The sequence below is a fragment of the Caloenas nicobarica genome, chromosome 19 (genome assembly GCF_036013445.1).
Source record: "Caloenas nicobarica isolate bCalNic1 chromosome 19, bCalNic1.hap1, whole genome shotgun sequence".
NCBI lineage: Eukaryota > Metazoa > Chordata > Aves > Columbiformes > Columbidae > Caloenas > Caloenas nicobarica.
The window spans coordinates 679,715-704,252 of record NC_088263.1 but is presented as its reverse complement, the minus strand read 5'-3'; the positions used below and the strand labels follow the sequence as shown (position 1 = coordinate 704,252).

Genomic DNA, 24,538 nt, shown 5'->3' with positions numbered 1-24,538 from the left:
GCACAATTGGTGTTAACCCTTTATTTCAGCCCCAAAGCTGAGGGTGTGCAGGGAATCACTTCCAATGGGGTACTGAAGTGTCAACCCAGAAATGCATCTGTCCCCAGGAAACCTCTGGGCAGAGGCTGAAAGGCGGGGGGAGTGTGGTTGGGGAAAGGCAGCAGATTTTCCCTTGGGGGAGGGCTGTCTTCTTTCATCTTCCCAGCTCGGAGGTGTCATCGTGTTTTCCATCTTGTTGCTTATGGGGCCTCTTGAGGACATGCTCTGTTTGCTTTGGAGGGGGCTGGGTGCTTCCCACAAAGTGACTTTTCTTGCCTCCAGACTGTTTTTTCCGGGGGGGGTTGGAGCAGGAAGCCTGTGGCTGCCCGAGGCTCGTGGGCTGTCACGAGGGCTGGCAGCAGGGCGGCCGGCGGGAAGAGAAAATGAGCTGCCGCGGGGGTGATTTTGTTTGCTCACTCTGCGACATGCCTGGCTCTGCAAGGCAAGACTTTGTGCTGGTAGGCAAATAGCAGTGACTCTTGTCCAGCCTCACTCCCCACCTCTCCAGCCGATGGGTCTCAGCACGATGAGTTTAAATATAGGGACTTGTCTGGGGCTTAAATGAAAGTGTGATAGATGCTGCAAGGCCTCCAACTAGAATCCATCCAGCAATTGCTCCGTCATATTATGAATTCCGCTCTGCTGCTGCCGATGAAGCCAGGAGTGCCTAAGGACAGCGTGTAACATTCGCACCACAGCCATTAACTACCCAGCCTTTCATCTTATTCAGGGAATGACCGTAAAACCACATTTAGTTGGGGAATGTATTGGTGGGTACTTACATATCAATGTGTGAAGCTGGGCCCTAAAAATAAGCAGCTCTGCCTCTCTCTTTGTGGGATACCTCACCCTGATGGAGCAGTGTTTGCCATCTGTCTGCTTTCAGGGTGCTGGAGCTTTTTTAATGACAAATTTCCTGTTCCTCCTGCATGTTTGTGTTTTGTTTGGCCCCAGCCAACCTCCTTCCTGCTCTCTCAGGTTGTCCTGCCTGGTATATCTGATCCAACCTGCCATTGTTTTTATTGCTTTGCAGATTCAATTTCTACCCTCATGGGTGCGATGGGTTGTGGAGTCAGCCCAGGAGACTGCAGCAGGACAAACTTGTTCTGGTGGATGGCTGGATTTGGGGGGTGGGAACACATTCACCAGCATGATTTGCAGTGGTTCTTCTAGGAGAGCTGAGATCCCACGGCTACGAGATCCCACAGCTGCATGTTGAGGTTCCTTCAAGCCGAGGCAGCAAAGGCTGTGCAAGTTCTGCAGGAAAAGGCAGGGCTGGATTTACAAGTTGCATCTGACAGAGGCTTTTCTGATGAGTAAGGATCGATGGTTACGCAGGCAGCACATGTGAGGAAGGACCTGCACCCGTTCACACAGCAGGAAGGCAGGGAATGCAACCGCAGCAGGAATGTGTAAACGGGAGCAGAGCGAGGAGCTTTTGAAACCCTTGTCCTCTGCCCAGCAGGAGCTGTGTTGAGTCACATAACATAGGAAACGGTGTGACAGAAGCTTTGACAACTATCAGGGATTCTTCCTGACCTGATTGTCACATCCGGATGGGGTCCAGCTCCCCTGACTCAGGTCACATGCAGGGAGGTGGGTGTCTCTGAGCAGCTGTCTGTCTGTCTGTCCACTTGTCTCCTGTGCAGCCGGGTTTCAACCGCAGGCAGGATGCTCCAGGGACAGGCCGATGGCTGGGACAGGGAGTTGGTGCCAGGCTGCCCAGTGGCAGGAGTGGAATGAATATACGAGGGGTTCAAGCACAGGACATCACACTGTCCCCGCCGGGCAGCCTGTGACCGCGGCGCTGGCCGCAGCGGAGGCTGCCTTGCTATGTGCCTTCTGACACCACACGGCTGGCCCAGCCTCGGTCTTTGGGTCTTTGTGTCCAGTCAGTTCAGCGCTGCCGGTGCTGCGTCTCTGATGAGGAGCCAGACTTGTGAGCCGGGGGGCCTGGCCCCGCAGCAGCCATCGCGGCTGGGGCGTGGTGGGATCCACGTACCTACTTGCTGTGCTGGAGTCACCCCAAGAGCTTTTTGACACATTTGCAAGAGTGGGTGCAAGAAGGGGCCTGAGCCTTTCCCAGGTACAAAGATCCCAGCACCCCTGGGGTCCCCGTCAGGTACATCTGAGCCCCCCAACACGTCGCCTCAGCTGGCACAGCCCAGCGCGGGAAGGGGGAAACGCTGCCGAGACCCCGCGGTGGCGCAGGCCCGCGGGGCCCCGCGAACCCGAGGAAGGACCCGAACCCCGGGAGCCCGGGCGGGGCCCGCGGACCGGGCAGAGCGCGGGGCCGAGCAGCGACCCGCGGGCCCCCGCCCTTCCCCGCCCCGTCCCGCCGATTCCCCGCCCCGCGCGGGCCCGCTGCCGGCAGAGGTGGCCGCGGTGCGGGCCCGGCGGCCGCGGGGCGATGGGGCCGCCCGAGGAGGCGCGGGCGCGGCTGGCGCGGTGCGGGCAGAGCCACCTGCTGCGCTTCTGGGCCGAGCTGGGCCCGGCGCAGCGCGGGGCGCTGCTGGCGGCGCTGCCGCCGGGCCTGGACGAGCACTGTCGGCTGGCGGCGGCGGCCGGGGCCCGGCAGCGGGGGCCGCCGGAGCGGCTGGACGGCCGGATGGAGCCGCTCCCCGCCTGGCTGCTGGGCAGCGCCCGCCGCAGCGGCCCCGCCGCGCTGGAGCGCTGGGAGGCGGAAGGTGAGCGGGGCGCGGGGCTGCCCGGCCCGGCTCGGGGCTCTGGGGCTCCGCGGGCTGGGACGGGGGACGCAGGAACGTCTGTCTCAGCGTCCGGCGGGTTCCCCAGCGTGGCCCTCCCGCCGCTCGGTGCCGAAAATACTGAGGCTTGTCCTGAAAACCAGCCGGGGCTGTGCTAAAACCGACAGCGGGGCCTGGCCCTGCCCCGGTGCGGGGACTCGGCGGGCACGTCCGTCCCGCGGGGCCCGGGGCTGTTCCTGAAGGGTCCCCGGGCAGCGTCGTGTCCTGCGGGGGCAGCTCCGGGCCAGCGCCGTGGCCTTTCGGGGTGTTTTGGTGCCAGGCATGTGGGATGCGAGGCAGGCAGAGCCGGAGAGGTTTGGGGTTACGGCTGTAGCACCGGGCTGTGAGCACGGGCAGGGCTGTGGAGGCACTTTGGGGCTGAATTTTCACTCCACAGCGGTTGAGGCTGGAGGTCGGCAGGACTTGGGGTAAGGCCGCGCATCGCTGGTGGAGGCCGGGTCCCTGAGGAGGGTGTGAGGGGGGGTTCGCGTTGCCGCTGGCATGGGGAGCTGCTCTGGACGCTCACTGGCCTCCCAGGCCGCTGCGGCGCAGAGCAGATCTCGTGCTGGTGCGGGATAGGGAGACGGTGTCTGGGGGCAGAGTGGATGGGTAGTGTGGAACCAGCCCAGCTAAAGCCCAGCGTCATTGTTTTTTGTAGCCCAGTAGATGCTGGCGGCTTTCCCTGGTCACCCCGTGGACGTGTGGAGGGTGGGGGCGATGGGGGATGCTGTGCCCCCCACAGGACATACGTCTTACACAGACATCCTGGGTGCTCTCTTTCATTTATTTACAAAGGTTCGGCTTTGTCTTCCCTCCTTCTTTATAAAATGTAACAGCACTGTTAAAAATAACCGTAATAAAAAAAGGAAGCCAGGAAAAACCAGCTGTGGTCGGAGAGACGCTTGCAAGTGTCTGCACAGCCTTGACCTAAACCTGCCAGCAAAGAGGTTGGGATGTGTGGGCAGGGGACTAAAGGTTTCCAACAAGAACAAAAATAGAAGTGGCAGAGTCACAGGGCAGAGGACTTTTCTGCTGTGTCAGACTTTGCTGACGGGGCTGAGCGGTGATGGAGGGAGCAGGAGGAAACTGGTGACCTGAGGCCACGTGTGCTTGATCCAGCCAGGGTTTCCACCAACCATGGTGACATCTCCAGCCCAGCAGAGGAGGGTGTCAGCACCCCCACGGCACCACGGTGGCCACCCAGACACTGCTGGGGTTTGATGGGAACCCCCTCTGATGGTGGTCGCTGCCTCTTACCTGAGGGTGTTGCAGTGAGGAGGAAGGGAACCCATGAATTCTAGAGGCACACAGGTCTAGGTCAGGGCTGCACAGTTAAATTAACAGTTTTACCAAACCGGGTCCTTTGTGTTCCGCCCTGCCAGGCCAGCGAGGAGCCTCGTGACGCCATCGGCAGCAGGTAGGGCAGGCACACTGTGCTGTGAGCAGAGCTTGCAGGGTCCGGAACGGCCACTGTGTTTGGGACCACCAGCATCGTGCACGACTCACCTAGTCCTGAAGTCCTGTCCCTGAGCCACATCAGTCCTGCAGGCAGATTTTTGTAATTTCTGCCAGGAGAGGGGGACGTGGTTCTTCTGTTTCCTTTTGGTTTGTTTTTATGATCCACTTTAATGCTGGAGATGGGAATCAGCCGTCGGAGGAGGGTAATTGAGAGCAAGACTTTATGCTGCTAAACCTGAGCAGCACTGATGTGCCACGCGTCCCTGAGGACGTGGTCTCGTCCCCGTGGGGGTCCTGTTCCCCTGTGTGGCGTTTCCCAGTGGAGCCCAGTGTCACGGCGCAGGCTTTGCAGGGGTTGTGGTCCCTGAGGGGACACAGGCTCTGGAAGGCTGTTGTTTCCAGTGAGATGCTGGTGGTGTTGGGCCGGCTGGGAGCAAAGTGAGCCGTCCCGAGCTGCTGCTTCATGTCCCCGAGGCTGCAGAGCAGATACAGCCGTGGCTGTGGGTCGGGCTGATCCAGCCCGTGGCTCTAGGCTGAGCTCAGCGCTGAGCTGAGCTCATCTGCCCAGGGGGATCCGAGTCCCAGCAGCTCCTGCCTGCAGTGTGTCCTCTGCAAAGACCGAACAGCTGAAATGATGTCTCCTTCTTTCCCTTTCCCCCTTTTTTGCAATAAAAAATGATGCTTGAAAGAACCAGGCAACTCAAAACTTAGCCTTGGGAACACCCAAGGTACTTTTTAATAGTTAAAAAAAGTATGTATCATTGTTATTGTCTTTGAGATCATAAAACTTAGCCTGGTCAGATTTGCTTTCAGATCTTAAACACAAACATGAAGTGATCACATTTTCTAGGCAGCCTTAGGGATGATGGTAGAAATCAAGCTTATACATTCTGTAAATGTTTTATTAATGAAATCTAAGTCTTTGGCGTGGGCCACACTTTAGCTTCCCTTTCATCAGAAAGTTTGATCATTCGTTCTGGTTATTTTACTGCTCTGCAGAATTAAGGATTTGGGGTTTTTTGCTTTATTCTCTTGCTGAGTGCTGCTGTAGTCGGGCTGATGTGCCTGTTCAGCAAGAGAATTCAATCTGTTCTTACAAGATCAATCTGTTCTTGCAAAATCTGTTTTGCCTTTTTTATTTTCTGTGCAGAATAAGACTTACTGCAGCATTGGTGTGTATCTAACAGCCAACACATCTTCCCATTTTTGTTTGGTTGAGCTGTTCATATTTCATACGCTGCAGAAAATAAGATGCTTTTTTTTTTTTTAAGAGGAATAAATATTTCCATTTACTGCAGGAATGTGCAGCAAGATGAGTCAGTTGTTATGAATTTTAGTCATGAGTATTAGCAGTTTTACAGTTGGGAAGTCAGAGCAGACCTACTTACTCAAATTTTGGAGGGTATTGGTTTTCATGGCAACCAAAGATCAGAAACTTGGAAAAACTCTCCTGTAGTTGTAGGGTTGCACCACAAATACTGGGAACGCCAAAACTGATGGGAAGGAGAGTCCGCTTGCTGGTTGTTCGTGTATGCCTGGTCTGCCGTCTCCCGGGAATACAGCCCCATCAGTCTGCTGGGTTTTGGGAAGAGAAAAGGTGACCAACACCATTATGTTATCAGTGGTATTGCTTTGGACTTGGGTTCATCCCACTTAGATCGAGGTGTCAGTCCCTGCAGTGAGAGGCCCCTCCAGGAGGTGGGTGGGAGATGCCAAATCACCCTTGGGCAGATTCTGTCAGCTCATCACTGCGTGGAAAACGTCTGAGAGCTGCCATCTCCTCCGGGACATCCCCACTTCAGTGGGGTGACGCCAGCCCTGGTACCCCTGAGTTGTGGCCAAGGATCGTAGCTGCTTGTGCCGGATGCTGCGTAGCAAAGCGAGACCTCGCAGGCTTTTCCCGTACAGCGTTTGCTCCAGAGCTTCACGTGAGTGATGCCCTTGGTTGCAGCCTATTGCTGTGCATAAACCTCTAATTTGAGATCAGTGGGATGTGATCTGTCGCATCAGGACCTGAGTGTGCATGTTGGTGTGAGCCCAGTGGTGCCAAGATGGGGGTGGAGTGGAGCAAACGCCTGGCTCAGTCCACTGGTGGATGAATCTCAGTTGCAACCCAAAGCAACACCCGCTGTGCTGCAGCCCCTGAGACCAGCAGATGCTGAGTTCAGAGCTCAGTAAGGCAAGGCCTAGGTAAGGATGAGCACTAGTGAGTACTGGGCTCTGGAGCACAGAGGAGTGCCATGTCAGTGGGGCAGGTGATGGACACGTGCGCAACTGCACTGCGACTCGGTGCCTCGCTCCGCCTGGTGGTTGTTCTCCACGGAGCATCCCTGCCTGGAGCGGTCCCGAGTGGGTTGTGGCGGGTGCTTTGATTCACTGACCATGTGCCTCAGCCTTCAACTTCAGTCCAAGGCTGTTCAGATCTTTAGAGAGCTGCAGATTTGCTTTCTTGGCGGACTGCTGGTCTTCTTGATGCCAGAAGAAGGTTGTGTGTTTCCTTTCACGCTGTCGCCCTTGTGACCCTCCTAACTAGTGCGGTGGGACACTGCTGTGGCACAACTGGTGCAGCTGTGAACGAGCTGCGTGTTTGCATCCTGAGGAGCAAGTAGCTGGAGCCAACTGGATGATAACATGTCCGTCTGTCTATCTCACCATCTTGGCTCCTCTGCCTGGTCGGGTGTGCTGACCGGGTTCCCAGCCCTGCACAGCTGTGTGTGGTGGACTCACACTGCTGGCTGGTACTCGTTCAGCCCTGGGTGGCTGTAGCGTGGTGACATTCAGAGCCCTTCACATCGCTGGCTCTCTGGGTCCATGTCCATCTGCTGTGGGTTTTAAATGCGATTTGGAATCACTGGAGAGTGACTCATCCAGTGCCGTCCTTGCCCATGGGAATGATGGCAGGTACAATCTCACCAGCGTTCATGGCCAAGGGCTTTTCTTTGCTCAGACACTGCTATCTATCTTGCTTTATGAGAGGCTCATCGTTATTGTGAAGAGGCCAAGGTGAAGCATAAAGCTGAGAGAGCTGGGATGTTCAGCCAGAAGACAAGAATCCAGGGAGACCTTATTGTGGCCTTTCAGTACTTAAAAAGATGGGGACGGACTTTTGAGCAAGGCCTGTTGTGACAGGAGAAGGGGTGATGGTTTTAAACTAAAGGAGGGAGATTCAGGCTGGACATGAGGAAGGAATTGTTGCCTCTGAGGGTGGTGAGAGCCCGGCCCAGGTTGGCCAGAGAGGTGGTGGCTGAACCATCCCTGGAGACATCCCAGGCCAGGCTGGACGGGGCTCTGAGCAACCTGAGCTGGTGCAGATGTCCCTGCTCATGGCAGGGGCGGCACCGGGGGAGCTGGGAAGGGCCCTTCAACCCATACTGTTCTGTGGTTCTATGATAAGGTTGCTCAGGGATAGATTGGCTGAGCAAGAGGCGTTTCCTTGCGGAGTGGTTAATTGGCTCCCTGCACTGGTTGAGCTCAGCAGGACCGTGACAGTTGTTATTCCTTTTTCTGGGATGGAGCAGGGGAAGGGAATGGGCAGGATCTCTTGCTTGTGGCAGCACTCACTGCTTCAGCTGCAGCTGTGACTGTCCTCACCCTGCCCCAGGACAGGGGGTGGCTGCCACAACAGTGACCTGAACCAAAGACTGTGGCTTTGGTTTCTCACTGCAACCATTTTCCCTTCCTCTCCCCATTGGTAGTTTTGTCTTTGCTGCTGACCCCTCCGCTGGCCTGTAATTCCTCCCCGCTCCATCCCGCAGCCGTTGCTCCAAGACACGGGCACAGGCAGAGGCGATGGGGGGGCTGGTCCTGCGGGGATGTGGACACAAGGGCCAGCTGGGAGCTGAGCACCCCCAGCCTGGTGCTGGGCTGGCTCTGGGTTTGCTGAACCTCCGTGTGGGGCGGAAGAGAAGGGAAAGGAGAGGGGACTGGCAGGGAAGTGGGTTTTACCCAGGTTTGTGTTCCTCAGGGCTGTGTGGCTGCAGCGAGCTGGGCTGGTGTGCAAAGTGCAGGTCTTGTCCACACGCGTCCCTCCCGCGCGAGTTTGCTGCCTCTGTGCCGGGTCCCAGTGAGGGGACAGCCACCTCCGAGCTGGGTGCTGGGGGGCCTGGAGCCATCCTGTCCTCCTGCCTCCCTTCGCTCGGCTCCTTCCCTTCTCCTGCGATGAGCCGTGCGCTGGCAATCCGCCCGCGGAGCACGTGCCTGCAAACCGTGTGTGGGGACCGGAGCAAGTAATAGCAGCATCACTAATACCTGAGACCCCCTGCTCTGAGCTTTAAGTGTTTTGCAATGGGGAGTTCAGTAGAGATGCAAAGGAGTTGTTAACTGCTTGTGGTTCTTTGTGTAAAATTATGTTTGTTTTACTTGGATTGTCATACAGCTCACCCAGTGCTATCATCCGTGCTTTTTAAATTCTAAGTTTATACCCATTCAAGCTTTCGTCTCCATCCAAAGACCTCCCGAAGCTTTGAAATCCCAAGACTTCGATCTTCTGCACAGGTCTCCCTCTAGAGAAATCTTGTAATCCCCTTTTGAGCAGGAGGGTGGACTACAGATGTCCAGAGGTGACTTCCAGCCAGCACTTCTGTGGTCCTGTGAACTCACAGCTCATTCTGCAGCAAACCAGTGGCAGCGGCACTTCTCTCGCTGGGCCTGAACCGGCATTACCAGCCTTTTTGGAAAGGATGTGTTTAGGCAGAAATACCGTGTTACTGCTGTGATGGGACTGACACTTGTAAGCATGGGGAGGTCAATGGTATTACCGCAGCGTCATTGATGACTTATGTCTATTTTTATGGCTGAAAGCTAGATTTTTGAACAGAATTAAAACCAAGCCAGGTTCTTAGAGCAGCAGTTGGTGTGCCGGATGGACCCTCTTAGGGAGGTCTGCTGCCTTCCTGGAGCCAGGGATGAGGACATCACCAGGAAACTTCCCAGCCTCGCACAGCCCTCGGACTACTGCCCATTACTGGTCTTCTATGTGGGTGGCGATGAAGTTGCGACCCATAGTCCAAGGGCAATTAGAAGAGACTTCAGGGCCTTGGGATGGTTGGTGAGGGAATCGGGAGCACAGGTTATTTTCTCCTCTCTTCTTCCAGTTGCGGGCATCATCTCCAAGCACATGGAGGAAGAGATGGTTCTCAGGAGTAGTCAGCATGTATTCACCAAGGGGAAATCATGCTCGACCAACCTGAAAGCCTTCTGTGATGGCATGTCTGGCTGGGTAGATGAGGGGAGAGCAGCGGATGTTGTCTGCCTTGACTTGAGCAAGGCTTTTGACACTGTGTCCCACAACATCCTCACAGGCAAGCTCAGGAACTGTGGGTTAGATGAGTGGACAGTGAGATGGATCATGAGCTGGCTGGATGGCAGAGCTCAGAGGGTTGTGATCAACGGTGCAGGGTCTGGTCAGAGGTCTGTAGTTAGTGGTGTTCCCCAGGGATCTGTACTGGTTATGGTCTTGATCAACCTGCTCATCAATGACTTGGATGAAGAGACTGGCTGCACCCTCAGCAAGTTTGTGGATGATCCCAAGCTGGGAGGAATGGTTGATGCAGCAGAAGGCTGTGCTGCCATTCAGCGTGATCGGACAGGCTGCAGGAGTGGGCAGAGAAGAACCTGATGGAATTCAGCAAAGGCAAGTGTAGGGTCCTGTACCTGGGGAGGAACAACCCCCGGCACCAGCAGACCAATGGACCTGCTGGAAAGCAGCTCTGCAGAGAAGGACCTGGGAGTTGTGGTGGAAAACAGGGTGACCATGCGTCAGCAATGTGGCCTTGTGGCCAAGGAGGCCAATGGGACCTGGGGTGCGTGAGGAAGAGTGTGAGCAGCAGGTCGAGGGAGGTTGATCCTCCCCCTCTGCTCTGCCCTGGTGAGGCCCCATCTGGAGTTGTGTCCAGTTCTGGGCTCACCAGTTTATTAAGAAGGACAAGGAATTACTGGAGAGAGTCCAGTGGAGAGCCCTTGGAGCCATATTTGTAAGATGCTGAGGGGTCTGGAGCATCTTTCACATGAGGAGAGGCTGAGAGAGCTGGGGCTGTTGAGCTGGAGAAGAGAAGCTGAGAGGGATCTGGTCAATGTGATCAATATCTCAGGGTGGGTGTCAGAGGATGGACCAGACTCTGTTCAGTGGTGCCCAACGCCAGGGTGAGGGGTAACGGGCACAGACTGAAACACAGCAGGATCCAGCTGAACATGAGGAGAAACTTCTTTGCTGGGAGGTGCCAGAGCCTGGACCAGGCTGCCCAGAGCGGCTGTGGAGTCTCCTGCTCTGGAGACATTTAAACCCGCCTGGACCGACCTGTGTGATCTGCTCTGTGACCCTGCGTGAGCAGGTGGGTTGGACAAGATGATCTCCGGACGGCCCTTCCAATCCCAACTAGTCTGTGATTCTGTGATTTTCCCTCTATTGCTCATTTAAACAGCCAGTTATTTAAAGACGAGCATAAAACCAACCCTGTTTTTCTTCTAATTCATTATTTTCGGTCGCTGTGTCTTTCAGTCCAAGTTAGGAATTTTTTAGTCCCAGTTGTGGTTAAACTTGGGTGCTTGTCTTCTCTTTGAAGGTTGGGGTGAAGCACGTGCTGTCCTGGACCGCAGGGAGCAGCACCAGGTGGGCGATGTCTGGGAGGTATCTTGCATTGGGTGGCACGGGGCTCTGACAGCTGCCGGCCAGCAGCAGAGCTGTGGCTTCTGATCTGGGCAGTCCCAGAGCGTGCGCACTCCTGGAGGAACGCAAAGTGTTCCCTAAGGAAAAGTCTTTCTCACGGTTGGTGTTACTGTGATGCTGGCTTGAGAGAAGGCAGGGAACAAAGACTGTCAGTGAGCTGGATGTTTATTATGTGGTCTTGTTCTTCCCCAAGTTCTGGACTTCCCTGATTTGTCAGGAAAAATAATATTGGTTTTAATTAGATTGTGGGAGTTGGGCTTCTGCAGGCTGGGCTGTGTTATTAGTCCTGACTGCAGCTGAACAGAAGCTGGAGCACAAGTAGAGATAGCTGATTAGGGCAGATACCAGAAGTGCCCGTGCTTTACTGAAGATTATGAGACTTGGCTTCTTTGGGATGCAGAAGTGTTGGTGATAAGGGCCCTCTGGAGGTCTGTAGTCCAACCCCTGTTTGAAACAGGACCGTACCCAGCCCTAGGTCAGGCCAGCTATGGCTTTATCAAAGTAAGCCCTGAACACCTTAAGGCACATCCCCCACCTCTCTGGGTATCTTTTCCAGATCTGCACCATCTTCCTAGTGAAGAGTTTTTATCCTAATGTCCTATTTGAACCTCTTAAGGTGCAACTCATGGCTGTTTCTGTTGTTACACCATCTGCTGCTTTAGGTGAGGAAACTGCTGCACCAAAGAGGTGAAATGATTTATTTTCCTATTGCATGCAGCATTGTATTTGTCTCTAAACTGCCAGCCCTGGGCGTTGAACTGTCAGCTTCTGGTTGTTGCCTGAGCTCTGCAGAAAGGCTCAGGAGAAGAGCACGGGGTGTTAATTGCTTTTGTGATTCTTATGTTCCCTTGGGGTTCTTTCTCCTGTTCAGGCTTGCATCAGATCTCACAGAACAAGGTGGCAGTGCTGCTCCTGGCTGGAGGACAAGGAACCCGCCTGGGAGTGAGCTATCCCAAGGGCATGTACGACGTGGGGCTGCCCAGCGGCAAGACCTTGTATCAGATCCAAGCAGAAAGAATCCGCAAAGTGGAGCAGCTGGCTGGCCAGAGACACCTCTGCAAGTGTGCCATCCCCTGGTAGGTGACCTGGAGCTGCAGACCTGCTGTGCAAGGGCTCTTTGTGTTGCAAGCTTGCCTGTGTCGTCTTCTAGAAGTACTTTGCTGGGTGCGGTACAGAGGCATGTCGGGGAGAGCTTTTTGTCGGCAGGATTTGCGATGCCAGCAGCTGGAGGAGGGTGCACAGGGGTGGGAAGTGGCAGGTCCATGTCTGCAGATGTGAGGGACCATGAATCGCTGGCCACTGCCCTAACTGCTGTACTATGCTGCCTTTTCAAGCACAGTCCCTGACAACACTATAAACAGAACTTTTCAGTGATTGTTTCTGATGCTTTACGAGAGATTTCATCCGTTTGTGCTGTGCTTTCTCAGGTTCCTGCATGGAGGGAGAGATTGCCTATAGCTCACCTTCCGAGCCCCCCTGCCTCCCCTTGCCTGCAATTTCTGCCACAGCAAAAAACCTCCTCCCCTCGCAGTAATAAATGCTTGTCATGCCCCATTTTCAGGCCACCTCCTGCTGTCATTGTTTACAGCTGGCTGCTGTCTCTCCTGGCTTTCAAGAGCCTTCAAAAGATTTCAAAAGACACTATCTCTGTGCAAGGTGCAAAATGTGAATTCCCTATGGGATGTTGTTGGTGAGAGAGAGGAAGGTGCTGCAGCTCACTTCTGCAAATGTTTTCTGCCGAGTGTTCTTCATTAGACTATGGAGAGATATATTTATGACATCACTGATCTGAGTCACGGTTTGGGAAGAGTGAAAGAGCAGGTGTCTGACGTCTTCAGGGTAGCACACTGTTGTACAAATTGGAGATCAAAGGTGATTTGAGTCCATAACGTGTTTCTTTCTGACGCTGTGCATGTGTTACCTGAATTGCTAATGCACCATCCCTGGTGCTGCTGGGAGCCAGGATAGGTTGTGCACAGGATGTTTACAGTTGGCTGCTACAGTGCACCGTTCTGCAAAGATGTAAATCGCGGGGTGTGTGAGGTCGAGGCTCTCCAGTGCAAGGCATTGATTCCCCTGGCGTGCTGGCAGAGGACCTCGCATACCTGTGCCAGTAGCCGCTGAAGTGCTTGACAGGTAGATAATAAAGATGGCTCTTGGCCACTGTGGAAGGAGGAAGACAGTGGAGGGAGACACAGCAGCAAAGTGGAGCTGGAAGGAGAGAAGGAAATAGAGAAACTTAAGAGAAAAAACTAATCATGCAACCAACATTTGAAAATGCTGCTGATTGCCTCTGCTGACAGATTGAGCTGCTGGGGATTCATAGCTCATTCTCAGAACCTTGTGCCTGTCAGTGCTTCTTTAGACACTTAACATCAGTTTGAATCTAAGGTGAATGAGGCTGTTGTATTGTCCTTTTCCTTGTTTTCCAGCTCATCTGGATATCCAGATGTCATTCACATTTAGGGAGAGGCTCTTCTGCCCTGGCTGGCGCTAAGCCAGCCAGCATCATGCATGAGTTCTGGAGGAGAGCTCTCCTGCACACCGCAGGATGCTGTAGTGTCTCTCATTTAATGCTCTTGGGTTTCCTCCCTTTTGTATTCTGTTTGTACTTTTGTCTTTCGCTTGTGGTTTTCTTACTCATTGCTCAGCACCCATTTCTACCCAGGTACATCATGACAAGTGAGTTCACGCTGGGGCCGACGGAGGAGTTCTTTGTAGAACACAACTACTTCAACCTGGATCGATCCAACGTGGTCATGTTTGAACAGAGGATGCTGCCTGCTGTCACCTTTGATGGGAAGGCCATCTTGGAGGAGAAGGGGAAAATTGCTATGGCTCCAGGTACCCCGCTGGTCACTCTTACATGGTACAGTGATGTAACCTGTGTTGGTAATTGCTACTCGCCATCAGCCAGCCTTGGTGCGCAGAGCAGTCGTTGGAGGTCAGTGTTAACACTTCTGATTAGTGTGAGATTTCAGTTAAATGTTTCAGGCTGGTAATCAAGAGTGTAGCAATCTCTGTCTACTTGTTGCTGGAGATTTGCCCACAGAACATGGGTTTTATAAAAGCCGGGGAGTATTGTCAGGATTAGGAATGGTGCAACTGTAGATTAGGAGCAACGTGCATTGGCAGGGCTGTGCGGGAGGTCCGGGAGTGAAGCTGTCGGGAGCTGGGCTCCCATTCAAGGCTGATAGCTGGAAATGGGTAAAAAGGCAGCAAGGAGATTAGCTCTTTCCAAAATGATTGCACTATCTCACCTAGTAAAGTTCTTGTCTTCTCTTAACGTGGGCATGTTAAGAGGCTGGGTGAAGGCAGCCTGCTCAGGCCGTGTGGTGGGGATGCGGTTTTGCAGCTGCAGAGTAGTTTTCTTGAGCTGACAGGGGTGTCAAAAGAGGAACTGTGAAAGGGTGGTCTGTGATGAACAAATGTGCAGGTGTCTTTTGTATAGCTGCAGTTCAAACCTTTAAAAAGGCACTGGGAAGCTGTGGGGGAAGATAAACAGAGAATAAAGTTTGAGTGGTTTTCTCCAAGCTGAATTTTAAATGTGCTTTTAGTCTGCACTGGAATAGAAGAAATGTAACAGGCTTTTCCCATCCTCTGCATAATGTTTTTCCCTTTAGTGTTTTCCCTCTGAGGATCTTACAAGGCGTCATAAAGTCTCAAAACCCTTCCCTGTGAGGCTGGTCCCCCACTCTGCGGGCGAGGGAGCTGGGCTGTGCAGGGGAACAGGCTCGGGCTGAGCCATGTGGCAGAACTGGAAATAAGATCTGGTACCACTGACTCTTAGCTAGAAAGCATTCCATCCTCTGCTGTTAGAGAAAGTTTGTTCAGCACTTTCAGCTTTTTCTCTGTTAGCTACAAAACTCCCACTAAATCACTAATTAACCAGGGCTTTCTCTTTTCTCTTGCATTATAGATGGCAATGGTGGCTTATACCGTGCTTTGGTGGATAATAAGATCTTGGATGACATGAAGCGGCGTGGAATCCAGTACGTCCATGTATACTGTGTGGATAATATCCTCGTGAAAATGGCAGATCCAGTCTTCATAGGCTTCTGTGTGTCCAAAGGGGCAGATTGCGGTGCCAAGGTGAGGCAGTGCTGATGCGGGGCCATTCTCTCCCAGGGAGTTAAGGTCCGATTACATTTGGAAGCTGCTGGTTAGGGTGAGCGTGGATGAACTGGGGTGTTCAGACCGTAGTCTGACAGTGGCTTGCTCCAAGCAGAGGCTGCTTGCTGCCTGTGTTGCCTTCAGAATCCCAACCTGCGGGTGTCCTCCTCCCATCTTCCTGAAATATTGTGGAAAATAAGCTTCAGTTAGAGCAGGGACTGTAACTGCACAGGAAACTACAAACTGTAATTGCTTCCCCTTTATGCCCTGCCCTTTCTGCGAAGGCACATGGGGTATCTAGAAGCCGTATTGGATTGGGTTGTATTTTATTAATATAAATGCACCTTTAAGTCTAATGGCATTCCTTCTGCCCCAGTGTGGAAGATGAGGAAAGCCAAACCAGCCTGGTTTTGTCACCCTAAAGCAGCAAGTGACTGAGGAGAAATATATATTGCTTTAATCATGAACATCGTTCATGCAAACAGGGAGCTGAAGGCCGATAGCTGCAAATGTTTTTCATTTAATGCCAAGTCCCAGTCCTCGATAAGAACAGTGCCCCACAGTATGCCCATTTCTTTTAACTAGTTTGTCTTCTGAGCAACTGTGTAATTAAACGGTCAAGTACTGGATTTGAGAATCATAGAATAGAATCATTTTGGTTGGAAAAGACCCTCAAGTCCAACTGTTAACCCAGCACCAGCACTACCCCATGTCCCTGAGAACCTCATCTCCATCTGTCCAACCCCTCCAGGGATGGTGACTCCCCCACTGCCCTGGGCAGCCTGTTCCAATGCCCCACAGCCCTTTGGGGAAGAAATTGTTCCTAAATCCAACCTCAACCTCCCCTGGTGCAACTTGAGGCAGTTTCCTCTGGTCCTGGCGCTTGTTCCTGGGGAGCAGAGCCCGACCCCCCCTGGCTCCAAGCTCCTTTCAGGCAGTTCAGAGATCAGAAGGTCTCCCCTCAGCTCCTGTTCTCCAGCTGAACCCCCAGCTCCCTCAGCCGCTCCCATCACACTTGTGCTCCAGCCCCTCACCAGCTCTGTTCCCATCTCTGAACTTGCTCCAACCCACTCGTTGAGCAAAACATACCTCCAGGCTCCTCTGTACCCCCAGCACTGCCTTGCTCGTGCTGCTGAGGTGCCTGATGATCAGCTGTAGGATCGTTTGTATGCGGGAATTGGAATAGTGCTGGGATTTTCTTCCTCCTTGTCACAGCCCTCTGTCCTGTGGCTGCAGGTGGTGGAGAAGGCGTACCCCACCGAGCCCGTGGGGGTGGTGTGCTGTGTGGACGGGCTCTACCAGGTGGTGGAATACAGCGAGATCAGCCTGGAGACTGCGCAGCAGCGCAGCCCCGATGGGGGACTGGTGTACAGCGCTGGCAATATCTGCAATCACTTCTTCACGGTTGAGTTCCTGGAGATGGTGGCCCAGTAAGTTCCAGCAGACCTGCTAGGCAGCTGTGCAGCCCAGAAATGCCTCCAAGAGTGGGTGTTCATGTAATTTCAGTTATGGGTACCTCCTGCTCTGTTCTTTACCTCCTCTCTCCTCCAAACAGTTCAAAACAGCTGTATCCCCTTTTGTGACAGCCTCAGCGTGCTATTCAGGCCTTACCCAGTGAAGAGCTTGCATGCTTTGCTGTAGCTACATCGACTGACATACACCAGGACATGACTTTCCTGGGCCTGCAAGGATGAGCAGCTGCGTGGGCTGCAGTGTGGGCGGCGGTGCAGCCCCGCACTGAGGGTTTTCAATGGGACTGTCGCCTGTGCCATCCCTTGGGACAGCAGAGCTGGGGGCAGAGAGTGAAGCTGCAGGAGGACTCTGCACCTCGGTGTTGGGCGATGGGGCTGTGATGGGGCACTGGGTGAGCAGCCCTCTGACCTTCCTGAAGAGCTCAATCCACCCTTGTGTGAGGGATCTGCTCTGCTCCATTGCCATCCCAGTCAGATAAGAATTTGGGTTACCTTTTTTTCTCTCAGCCTGACTCAAGGTCCTCCCTCTCTTGCTTTGCCCTGTCCTGTCCCAGTGGTGCAGGCAGTGCCGCTGGCTGGGCTGCTCTGTGCAGTGAAGTGTTCCCTGGATGTGACTTGGATTGATTTGGAGAGAGCAACACCCGCAGCAGCTGAGAGATGAGCCAGAGCAGTAATAAACCATCTGCTTCCCAGCAATGTGCTACTTTTTTCAGAGTGGGCATGAAGTAAATGAACTTGTTTCTTCTCCTTTTACAGGAAATATGAGCCGCAGCTGAGGCATCATGTAGCCATAAAGAAGGTGCCCTACATTGACGAGGAGGGAAATGTGGTAAAACCGCTAAAACCAAATGGGATAAAGCTGGAGAAGTTTGTGTTTGATGTGTTCCAGTTCTCTAAGTTAGTGGCAGATACGATTTTTTTTTCCTTCCCTTCTCAATGTTTGTTTGAATGACTGTAGGTTGTAACAGGCCTTGCCTGGAGCGCGTGGTTTGTGGGTGGATTGTTAGAAAGGGAAATTGAGCATAAAGCCAACTTTTAATACAAACCCAAGTTGGAGTATTCAGACTTGCAGAAATGGAGACTTTCAGGATTGTGGCTTCCGTGGCAACTGCAGCTCTGGTTACGTTTTTGGTGTGTTACGCCAGGGCTCAGCTCACGCCCTTTGTGCTCAGAAAACAAGTTGCTTAAGCACCTTGGGGCTGTGGGAACTGTCAGTGTTGACTTGCCAAGCTCTAAACCAGAGCTGAGAGCACTGTACCATAGTGTTAGTGCAGTCAGGAGTACTTTGTACTTAGGGAATGTGGAATTTTAATAATTTAGGAATTTAGCATGTGTTCTTATAAAACCTACTTTCCAAAGTCTCAAATTCAGCAGTAAAGACTCCATTTTAGGCTTAAATAAATGGTAAAAAGAGACCTCGGCAAACTGAATTATCATTGTTTGGGGATTGTATTTTTCTTTTTAGAGGATTTACTTTAGGATAGAGAGCTCAAGGTTTGAGCTGGTCTCCATTTCCTGACAGGCATTCAGAAGTATCTCACCAAAGGCAAAACCAGTGTGGGGGAAACAGTGCTGGGTTCTGAGCTTTGAAAGGACTCATTTGCAAGCAGTGAAACCTTGCGGTTTTTTAATAATACTTGCAAAACCAGCTTGGCAGCTGTTCTTCACACATGAAATGCAGAAATGCGCAGATGCTGCTGTGGGATTTTTTAAATTTGCATTCCCATTTCTGGTAAACAGCTGTACTTAACATTCAACTGTGAATCCTCCCATATTGCTTATTCATCCCTGGGAGCTGGTGTCCTCAGTTGCTCCTTGCCTACAGACTGCAGTCTTGGCGCAGCGGTGCGGTGCTCTGACGTGAGCCGCACAGCTCAGCGCTGTGTCCGACCTTGAGGCGTTGCTGCTCTGTCCATCCTGCCGTGCTCTCAGCTGAGGCTTTTTGTCCTCGTGGCTGCAGAACCGTTGCTGCAGAACTGTTGCTTTTCCTCTTACCTGTGCACGGCTCTGGAGGGTTGTGAGGCTGTTATGTTCCCAAAGCAGCTGGCCGCCTTGTGGTGTTTTTCCATCATATGGCACTGGTACTTCTTCAGCAAAGGCAAGTGTAGGGTCCTGCACCTGGGGAGGAACAACCCCCGGCACCAGCAGAGGTCAGGGGCGGACCTGCTGGAACGCAGCTCTGCAGAGAAGGACCTGGGAGTTGTGGTGGAAAACAGGGTGACCATGAGTCAGCAATGTGGCCTTGTGGCCAAGGAGGCCAATGGTACCTGGGGTGCGTGAGGAAGAGTGTGAGCAGCAGGTCGAGGGAGATTGATCCTCCCCCTCTGCTCTGCCCTGGTGAGGCCCCATCTGGAGTTGTGTCCAGTTCTGGGCTCCCCAGTTTATTAGGAAGGACAAGGAATTACTGGAGAGAGTCCAGTGGAGAGCCCTTGGAGCCATATTTGTAAGATGCTGAGGGGTCTGGAGCATCTTTCTGATGAGGAGAGGCTGAGAGAGCTGGGGTTGTTGTGCTGGAGAAGAGAAGCTGAGAGGGATCTGGTCAATGTGATCAATATCTCAGGGTGGGTGTCAAACGATGGACCAGACTCTGTTCAGTGGTGCCCAACGCCAGGGTGAGGGGCAACGGGCACAGACTGAAACACAGGAGGGTCCATCTGAACATGAGGAGAAATTTATTTCCTTTGAGGTGCCAGAGCCTGGACCAGGCTGCCCAGAGCGGGTGTGGAGTCTCCTTCTCTGGAGACGTTCAAGACCCAGCTGAACACATTCCTGTGCAATCTACTCTAGGTGTACCTGCGTTAGCAGGTGGGTTGGACTAGATGATCTCCAGAGGTCCCTTCAACCGCAACCAGTCTGGGATTCTTTGCTTTTCAGATGGGAGATGGGCTTTCCTTAGCTTGACTGCCCCAGGCTGCATACATCGCTGCTCCCTAAAATGTATATGAGCCTTTCCCCATGAAAGTTGTTGTTGCACCAAAAGAGCTGATAGCTAGCTTTATTTATCATTATCATTGTTTTCTCCCCTTTGCTGGTAGGAATTTTGTGGCATTTGAAGTCTTGAGAGAAGAGGAGTTCTCGCCACTAAAAAATGCAGACACAGCTGACAAGGACACTCCTACCACCGCTCGGCAAGCCCTCCTGGCCCAGCATTACCGCTGGGCTCTCAGGGCTGGGGCCAGATTTCTGGACGAAAATGGTTGCAGGATACCAGAGAAACTCAGGTAGGAACCTCTGTGACCTTCTCTGCAGCTCCTCTGTGTGTGGCTGCTGGCATGTACCGTGCTCTACAAAACTGGCCTTAGTTTGATCACAGGGTGACTTGGCATCGTTTTTGTTCAGCTGGTCTTTTCTGAACATGCAGAGTAATGTCTATCACGGATCCTACTCTGTCACTGACTGTGATTTGCTCTAGACAGTAACTCACAGTGCTCTGGGCTTTATCTCTGACAGACATTCCTGCCCTCAGGGTCGTGAGTTGACTCCTCATATAGGAACTCGTTAGGCAGGAGCAACCTTTTCCATCATTCTGGATTTAGCCAGCCCAAGCAATTGTAATTTGTAGTCCTCACCAGCTTTTCTGACTATGGCCCTAGTACTTAAAGCTCAGCAATATTCTCGGGTGGGCTTAAAGATCAGCTATTACAACAATTACCAATTCAGATCCTTCCTGCATCATGGTGGATGGGAAGCTGCTTTTACTCCATGGGGCTACTTCATCAACTCATAGTTTAATAAACCCACGAGCTGTTAATTTTACTTGAAAAGTACCTCTATAGAAGTGATGTTCTTGTTTTGATGAGAAATATTTGGGACCTTGCTAATTCCCTTCTATTTTCACACTTTGTGTTCAAGTAATGTCTGGTGAATGTTAGTACAACAATTGTCTTGTCCTTCTGGATATCCTGTTCTTGATGATCTTTTGAAGAAGTTGCACTGTTTTTTGAACATAGCAAGAAGTGAATCCTGTGTTTTCTTCTCTAGTCTCTCAGGAACCGAAGATCCTCCAGCTGTGTGTGAGATTTCTCCTTTAGTGTCTTACTTTGGAGAGGTGAGAATAACTCTCTATGGAGGTATTTTTAAGAGTGGGCGGGTTTGCATCTGATTTCTTTCCAAACACAGGGAATTTCTTTAGCCTGGGCTTGCTGAGCAATGGTGAGATCAAGGGAACTAGGACTTGGGTTCTGTGTTATGTTTGTGGTTCCACTATGGTTTACTCCTCAGCAGTTTGTTCACTCTCAGTTTTAGCCATCTGTAAAATGACATTTGCAATGAGTCTGCACAGTTTCATTAAGACTCACAAGTACTTTAAGATCTTCTGAATGAAAAGTGCAGAATATTCGAATTACAAACCCCATGAGGTCACTGTGTGTGGTTCTGTGCCAATTTGTGTCCATCTCCCACCGTGAGTGAACACTGAAGTGTGATGTGTGCATTGGCTTAAGAGAAACTATGTCTTAGAACAGATTTCTCCAGTTTGTCTTCCTGAAAAGAATCGATCCTGGGAAAGCTGCTTCCATTTAGTAATAAGGAGCTTCCCTGTGCTGGGTAGCCGGGGTGAGAGTGGATTGCAGGAGGATATATGGGCACTGTGGGGAAGTGGAATTCATCAAACTTTACCTCTTTGTGAGGTTTCCATGTGCAGGTAGCAAAGTCATCGCAATCAGCGCATTGTAAGAACAAAATGAAAACAAGGCAATTTAAATTGACTTTTGTTTGCTAGGATTATTGTAATGTGAGTTAAGGGGACAGCCTCCTGTGCCTGCCGCTCTCTAGGAAGGTTGTTTCCAAGCTCCGTTGTTTTACGGTTCATGGGTCCCTCTCCTTCCTGAACCCCGGGTGTGGGGCTGATCCATCTCTGATACTGGGGAGACGGGTGCTGGTGTCTGTCCTTTGAGCTTTGGGTAGTCAGTCGTTCTTTGAGAATATTAAAATTAAGCAGTCTGATGCGTTTCCAACCTAATGGTGCTGTTTTCACCCGTTCTCAGGGGCTGGAGGTGCACATGAAGAACAAGGACTTCCCTTCTCCTTTTGTGCTTGATGAAAACAAAGCAGAAATACTAGGAAATTCTTGAAAAGGAGGGAGGCCTTTCCCCCTTAAATCAGATATCTGTCTGTCAGATCCTTTGTAAGAACTGACGTTACTCAAATGTCAGCTATGAAGTGTGTTATAAAAAAACCCAACCTGCTTTGCAATATCAGATCGATACCAAATCCTTGCAGCAGTTGTGTTTACACATGCGTGTGTGCTCAGCAGTTCTGTTTGGTAACTTTGAGGGCTGTGCCTTTTACCTCCGTCTGTTTTGTAGACTTGGATGCAGATGAAGATTAGTGCCTTCTGGGTACCGAACAGATTTTGTATTTCTTAATTGCTGTGCATACGAATATGTAAAAGAGCCAGTCAGGGCCTAATAAATTAGCTTTGCATTCAAGAAGATTAAATCTCTTCAGTGCCTTGTTAGGTATCTTGTTTGTGCTGGTGGGATTGTTGGGGTTTTTTTGTTCTAAATTACAATTTTTTGTTTTTAAACTGTGCGCACAGCTGAAGAAATCGTTTGATCTCTTTCTTCCCTAATCCTGTGCGGGCTAGAAAATCCAATTCAGCAATTGCATCCTCTCAGCACAGTGCTGTTGGCAGGACTCCCGCTGTGTGTGAGCATTGCTCGGAGTTTGGACTCCAAAGCACAACAGACTAGTTTGCCTATCCAGGCTCGCTGATGCCATTTATTTTACTGTTCATTTTTCTGTTTAATATATACCGTATCCCTCAAAGGGGACTCTCTTAAAGTGCTTGAAAGTATTAAGAGGAACAAATCCTGATGGTAGAATTTATTGCTTAAACAAAACAAAAAAAAAGAGACTTAATCCCAGCATAACCAATGTAGACAATAAAACACCAGCCTCTGCTTCTAGTTTCTGGCCAGGTAGTTTTCCAGCACTTTCACTTATGAAATAATTCTTTAGATGCTTTGCTTTTAAATATACTACTAACCATAATATAAAGCTAAGTGTCAGCTAATTAAGGACGCTAATTGCCAGAACATATGTAGCATGTGAACTCAGCCCTGGCCAAGAGATCTTGGGGCGGCCATGATGCAGAAATGACTGTTCCTGCTCAGCCTTTGGCCACTGAACCAGCGCTGAACACACCAAAGTCATGTCACCCTGACGAGGACGCTCCGGGGGCAGCTGGGAGCAGAACTCACTGCTTTTCCCCTAAATCAGCTGTTGAGGAAAGTGCTGAGGAAGGTGCCTCATCTGGAATTTTGTTGTTCCATGCATCTGCTTCTACTGAGGAATTGCTGATGCTATTTTTATTAAGCATAAATCTTTTAAATAACTTGCGTGGCTTTCTGTAATTCTTGATGTGAAGCTGTATTCAGAATGTTGGGGAGGTATAAAAATGGCTTTGAGAGTAAATACAGTTTGTGAGTAGGCTCATGTTTTCCAAAGAAAGCATCTAAATGTCAGTGGCAGAGTTTTCAAGCATAAAATGTATCTGTGTGCACATAAGTAATGAGCCCTTTGCATATGCAAACCAGGTAATGACAGCTCTGATTGCGTCATTTTGCACGTGCAGCCAGCAATTCGCATTTTGAGTATAAATTAAGCATTTTTCCTTGACACTCAATTCTGTATTTTTTTTCGCAGTGTTTTATGGGTCATTCCATTCCTGTCAGTCAAGTTTTACATCTGAGAACAAATTGTGTTGTATCTTTGTGAGTATTGCTTGTCGATTCAGGCACATGCTCGTTTTCACTGTGCTATAAAGAAAGGATATTTCTTTTGCTCTTTCTAAAGTGCTTTCTTTTGAAACTTCAGTTCCCGTGTGCTTTAATCATCTGTACACTGAGCTGCTGATGTGGTTTTTAAAAGTTGTTTTCAAGGAGAACCTGAACTAGAATGCTGAATGCCTTGTCTGTTGGTTTTGTGTTTTGTTTTGTTTTTTCTAGGACTCTTCACATTTTAAACTGGAACATAGTATTTTGAGAGAACTTTTTAAAAAAAAAATAAAAAAAATCTGTCCCGTATGTAACAAAGTAATTCTAGTATGCATTATGAAATGAAAAAAGTACCTGAAACAAAGGGAGGTCCCATAGTACTCCACAAACTTTTGGACACCTAAGCGTTTTTATAATAAAGATGTTACTGTGATTTCTATGTGTCTGTCTGTGTTTCTTGTCCATGAGGGAAATACACTTGTTGTCTTTGTCCCCACACATCACAGGTGCTGTCACCACTGGGGCAGTGTCACTGATGGGCTGCAGTGCCCACCCTGGTTTACAGGGGACGTGGAACTGAGCAGAGGGTAATTCCTGAAGGGGTTTGACATTGTGGGATGTATTTTTTCATCAGAAAACAGCAGACCGTGTTCTTGCCTGCAACCTTGGGTTTGTGTGGGTTTTTTTTTTTCTTTTCTTTCTTTCAAGCTTTTCAACTCAGTTTACTGAGGGGAGGGAGTTTAATTGTGGGTGATGTGTGTTTTTCCTTTGTTTAAAGAAGATTTGAGTGATCTGGATCTGAGTCAGGCTTTTGCAGCTGTTGTGTAGGTAACGGGTGCTCACTGTAATGCAACTTCTGCTTGGCTTCCCATGACAGGCGATTTCTAATCGGGGCTCTGTTTAAAGAACAATCAGTAGGGGCAGATGGTAATTTTTCACAAATGACAGATTGTCCTCTTCTGGGCATTTAGTCTTGATGCCAGCATATTCTTCTTTCCTTACCTATTTCACCCCATGTTTCTCTCTTGGTGCCCATGTGAAGGGGTTTTTAATGTGGTTTTAAGTTACATAAATCAGTAGTTTCCTGTGATAGGAAAATAAATATTAAAAATGAATGAATGCTTCAGGTTTCTGTTAAATTGTTCCTCCAAGTGTTCATATCTTCCAGAATTGCTTGCTTAGTTTTTTTTAATCATGAAGTGCTCAGGAAAACACCCAATTTTCAGTTTTATCTGGAAATCTAGTGTGAGGTAGATTCTGAATGTAAAGGTTCAAATGATGCATGATAATTGCATAGTCAGGCACAGCCGAAGGGGAATTCAGTGCCAG

The 24,538-nt window shown here is 50.8% G+C and overlaps 1 protein-coding gene across 1 annotated transcript; it reads left to right on the top strand.

The window, feature by feature from the left end:
• Positions 1-2,399: 2,399 nt before the first annotated feature.
• UAP1L1 (UDP-N-acetylglucosamine pyrophosphorylase 1 like 1) lies at positions 2,400-23,631 on the top strand. The gene is made up of 9 exons (XM_065648768.1): positions 2,400-2,726; positions 11,777-11,981; positions 13,574-13,749; positions 14,825-14,997; positions 16,255-16,448; positions 17,247-17,387; positions 19,526-19,711; positions 20,472-20,538; positions 21,476-23,631. Exons 1-9 carry the CDS (start codon positions 2,450-2,452, stop codon positions 21,560-21,562), a joined length of 1,506 nt encoding a protein of 501 aa, XP_065504840.1. The 5' UTR covers positions 2,400-2,449; the 3' UTR covers positions 21,563-23,631.
• The last annotated feature ends 907 nt before the right edge of the window (positions 23,632-24,538 follow it).

What these genes read in the sequence shown, in the direction of transcription:
- UAP1L1 (XM_065648768.1), top strand. Translation starts at nt 2,450, where the DNA reads ATGGGGCCGCCCGAGGAGGCGCGGGCGCGGCTGGCGCGGTGCGGGCAG. An exon ending in TGCAAGTGTGCCATCCCCTG is followed by an intron (nt 11,982 to 13,573) that starts GTAGGTGACCTG and finishes ATTTCTACCCAG; the next exon opens with GTACATCATGACAAGTGAGT. An exon ending in GGGCAGATTGCGGTGCCAAG is followed by an intron (nt 14,998 to 16,254) that starts GTGAGGCAGTGC and finishes CTGTGGCTGCAG; the next exon opens with GTGGTGGAGAAGGCGTACCC.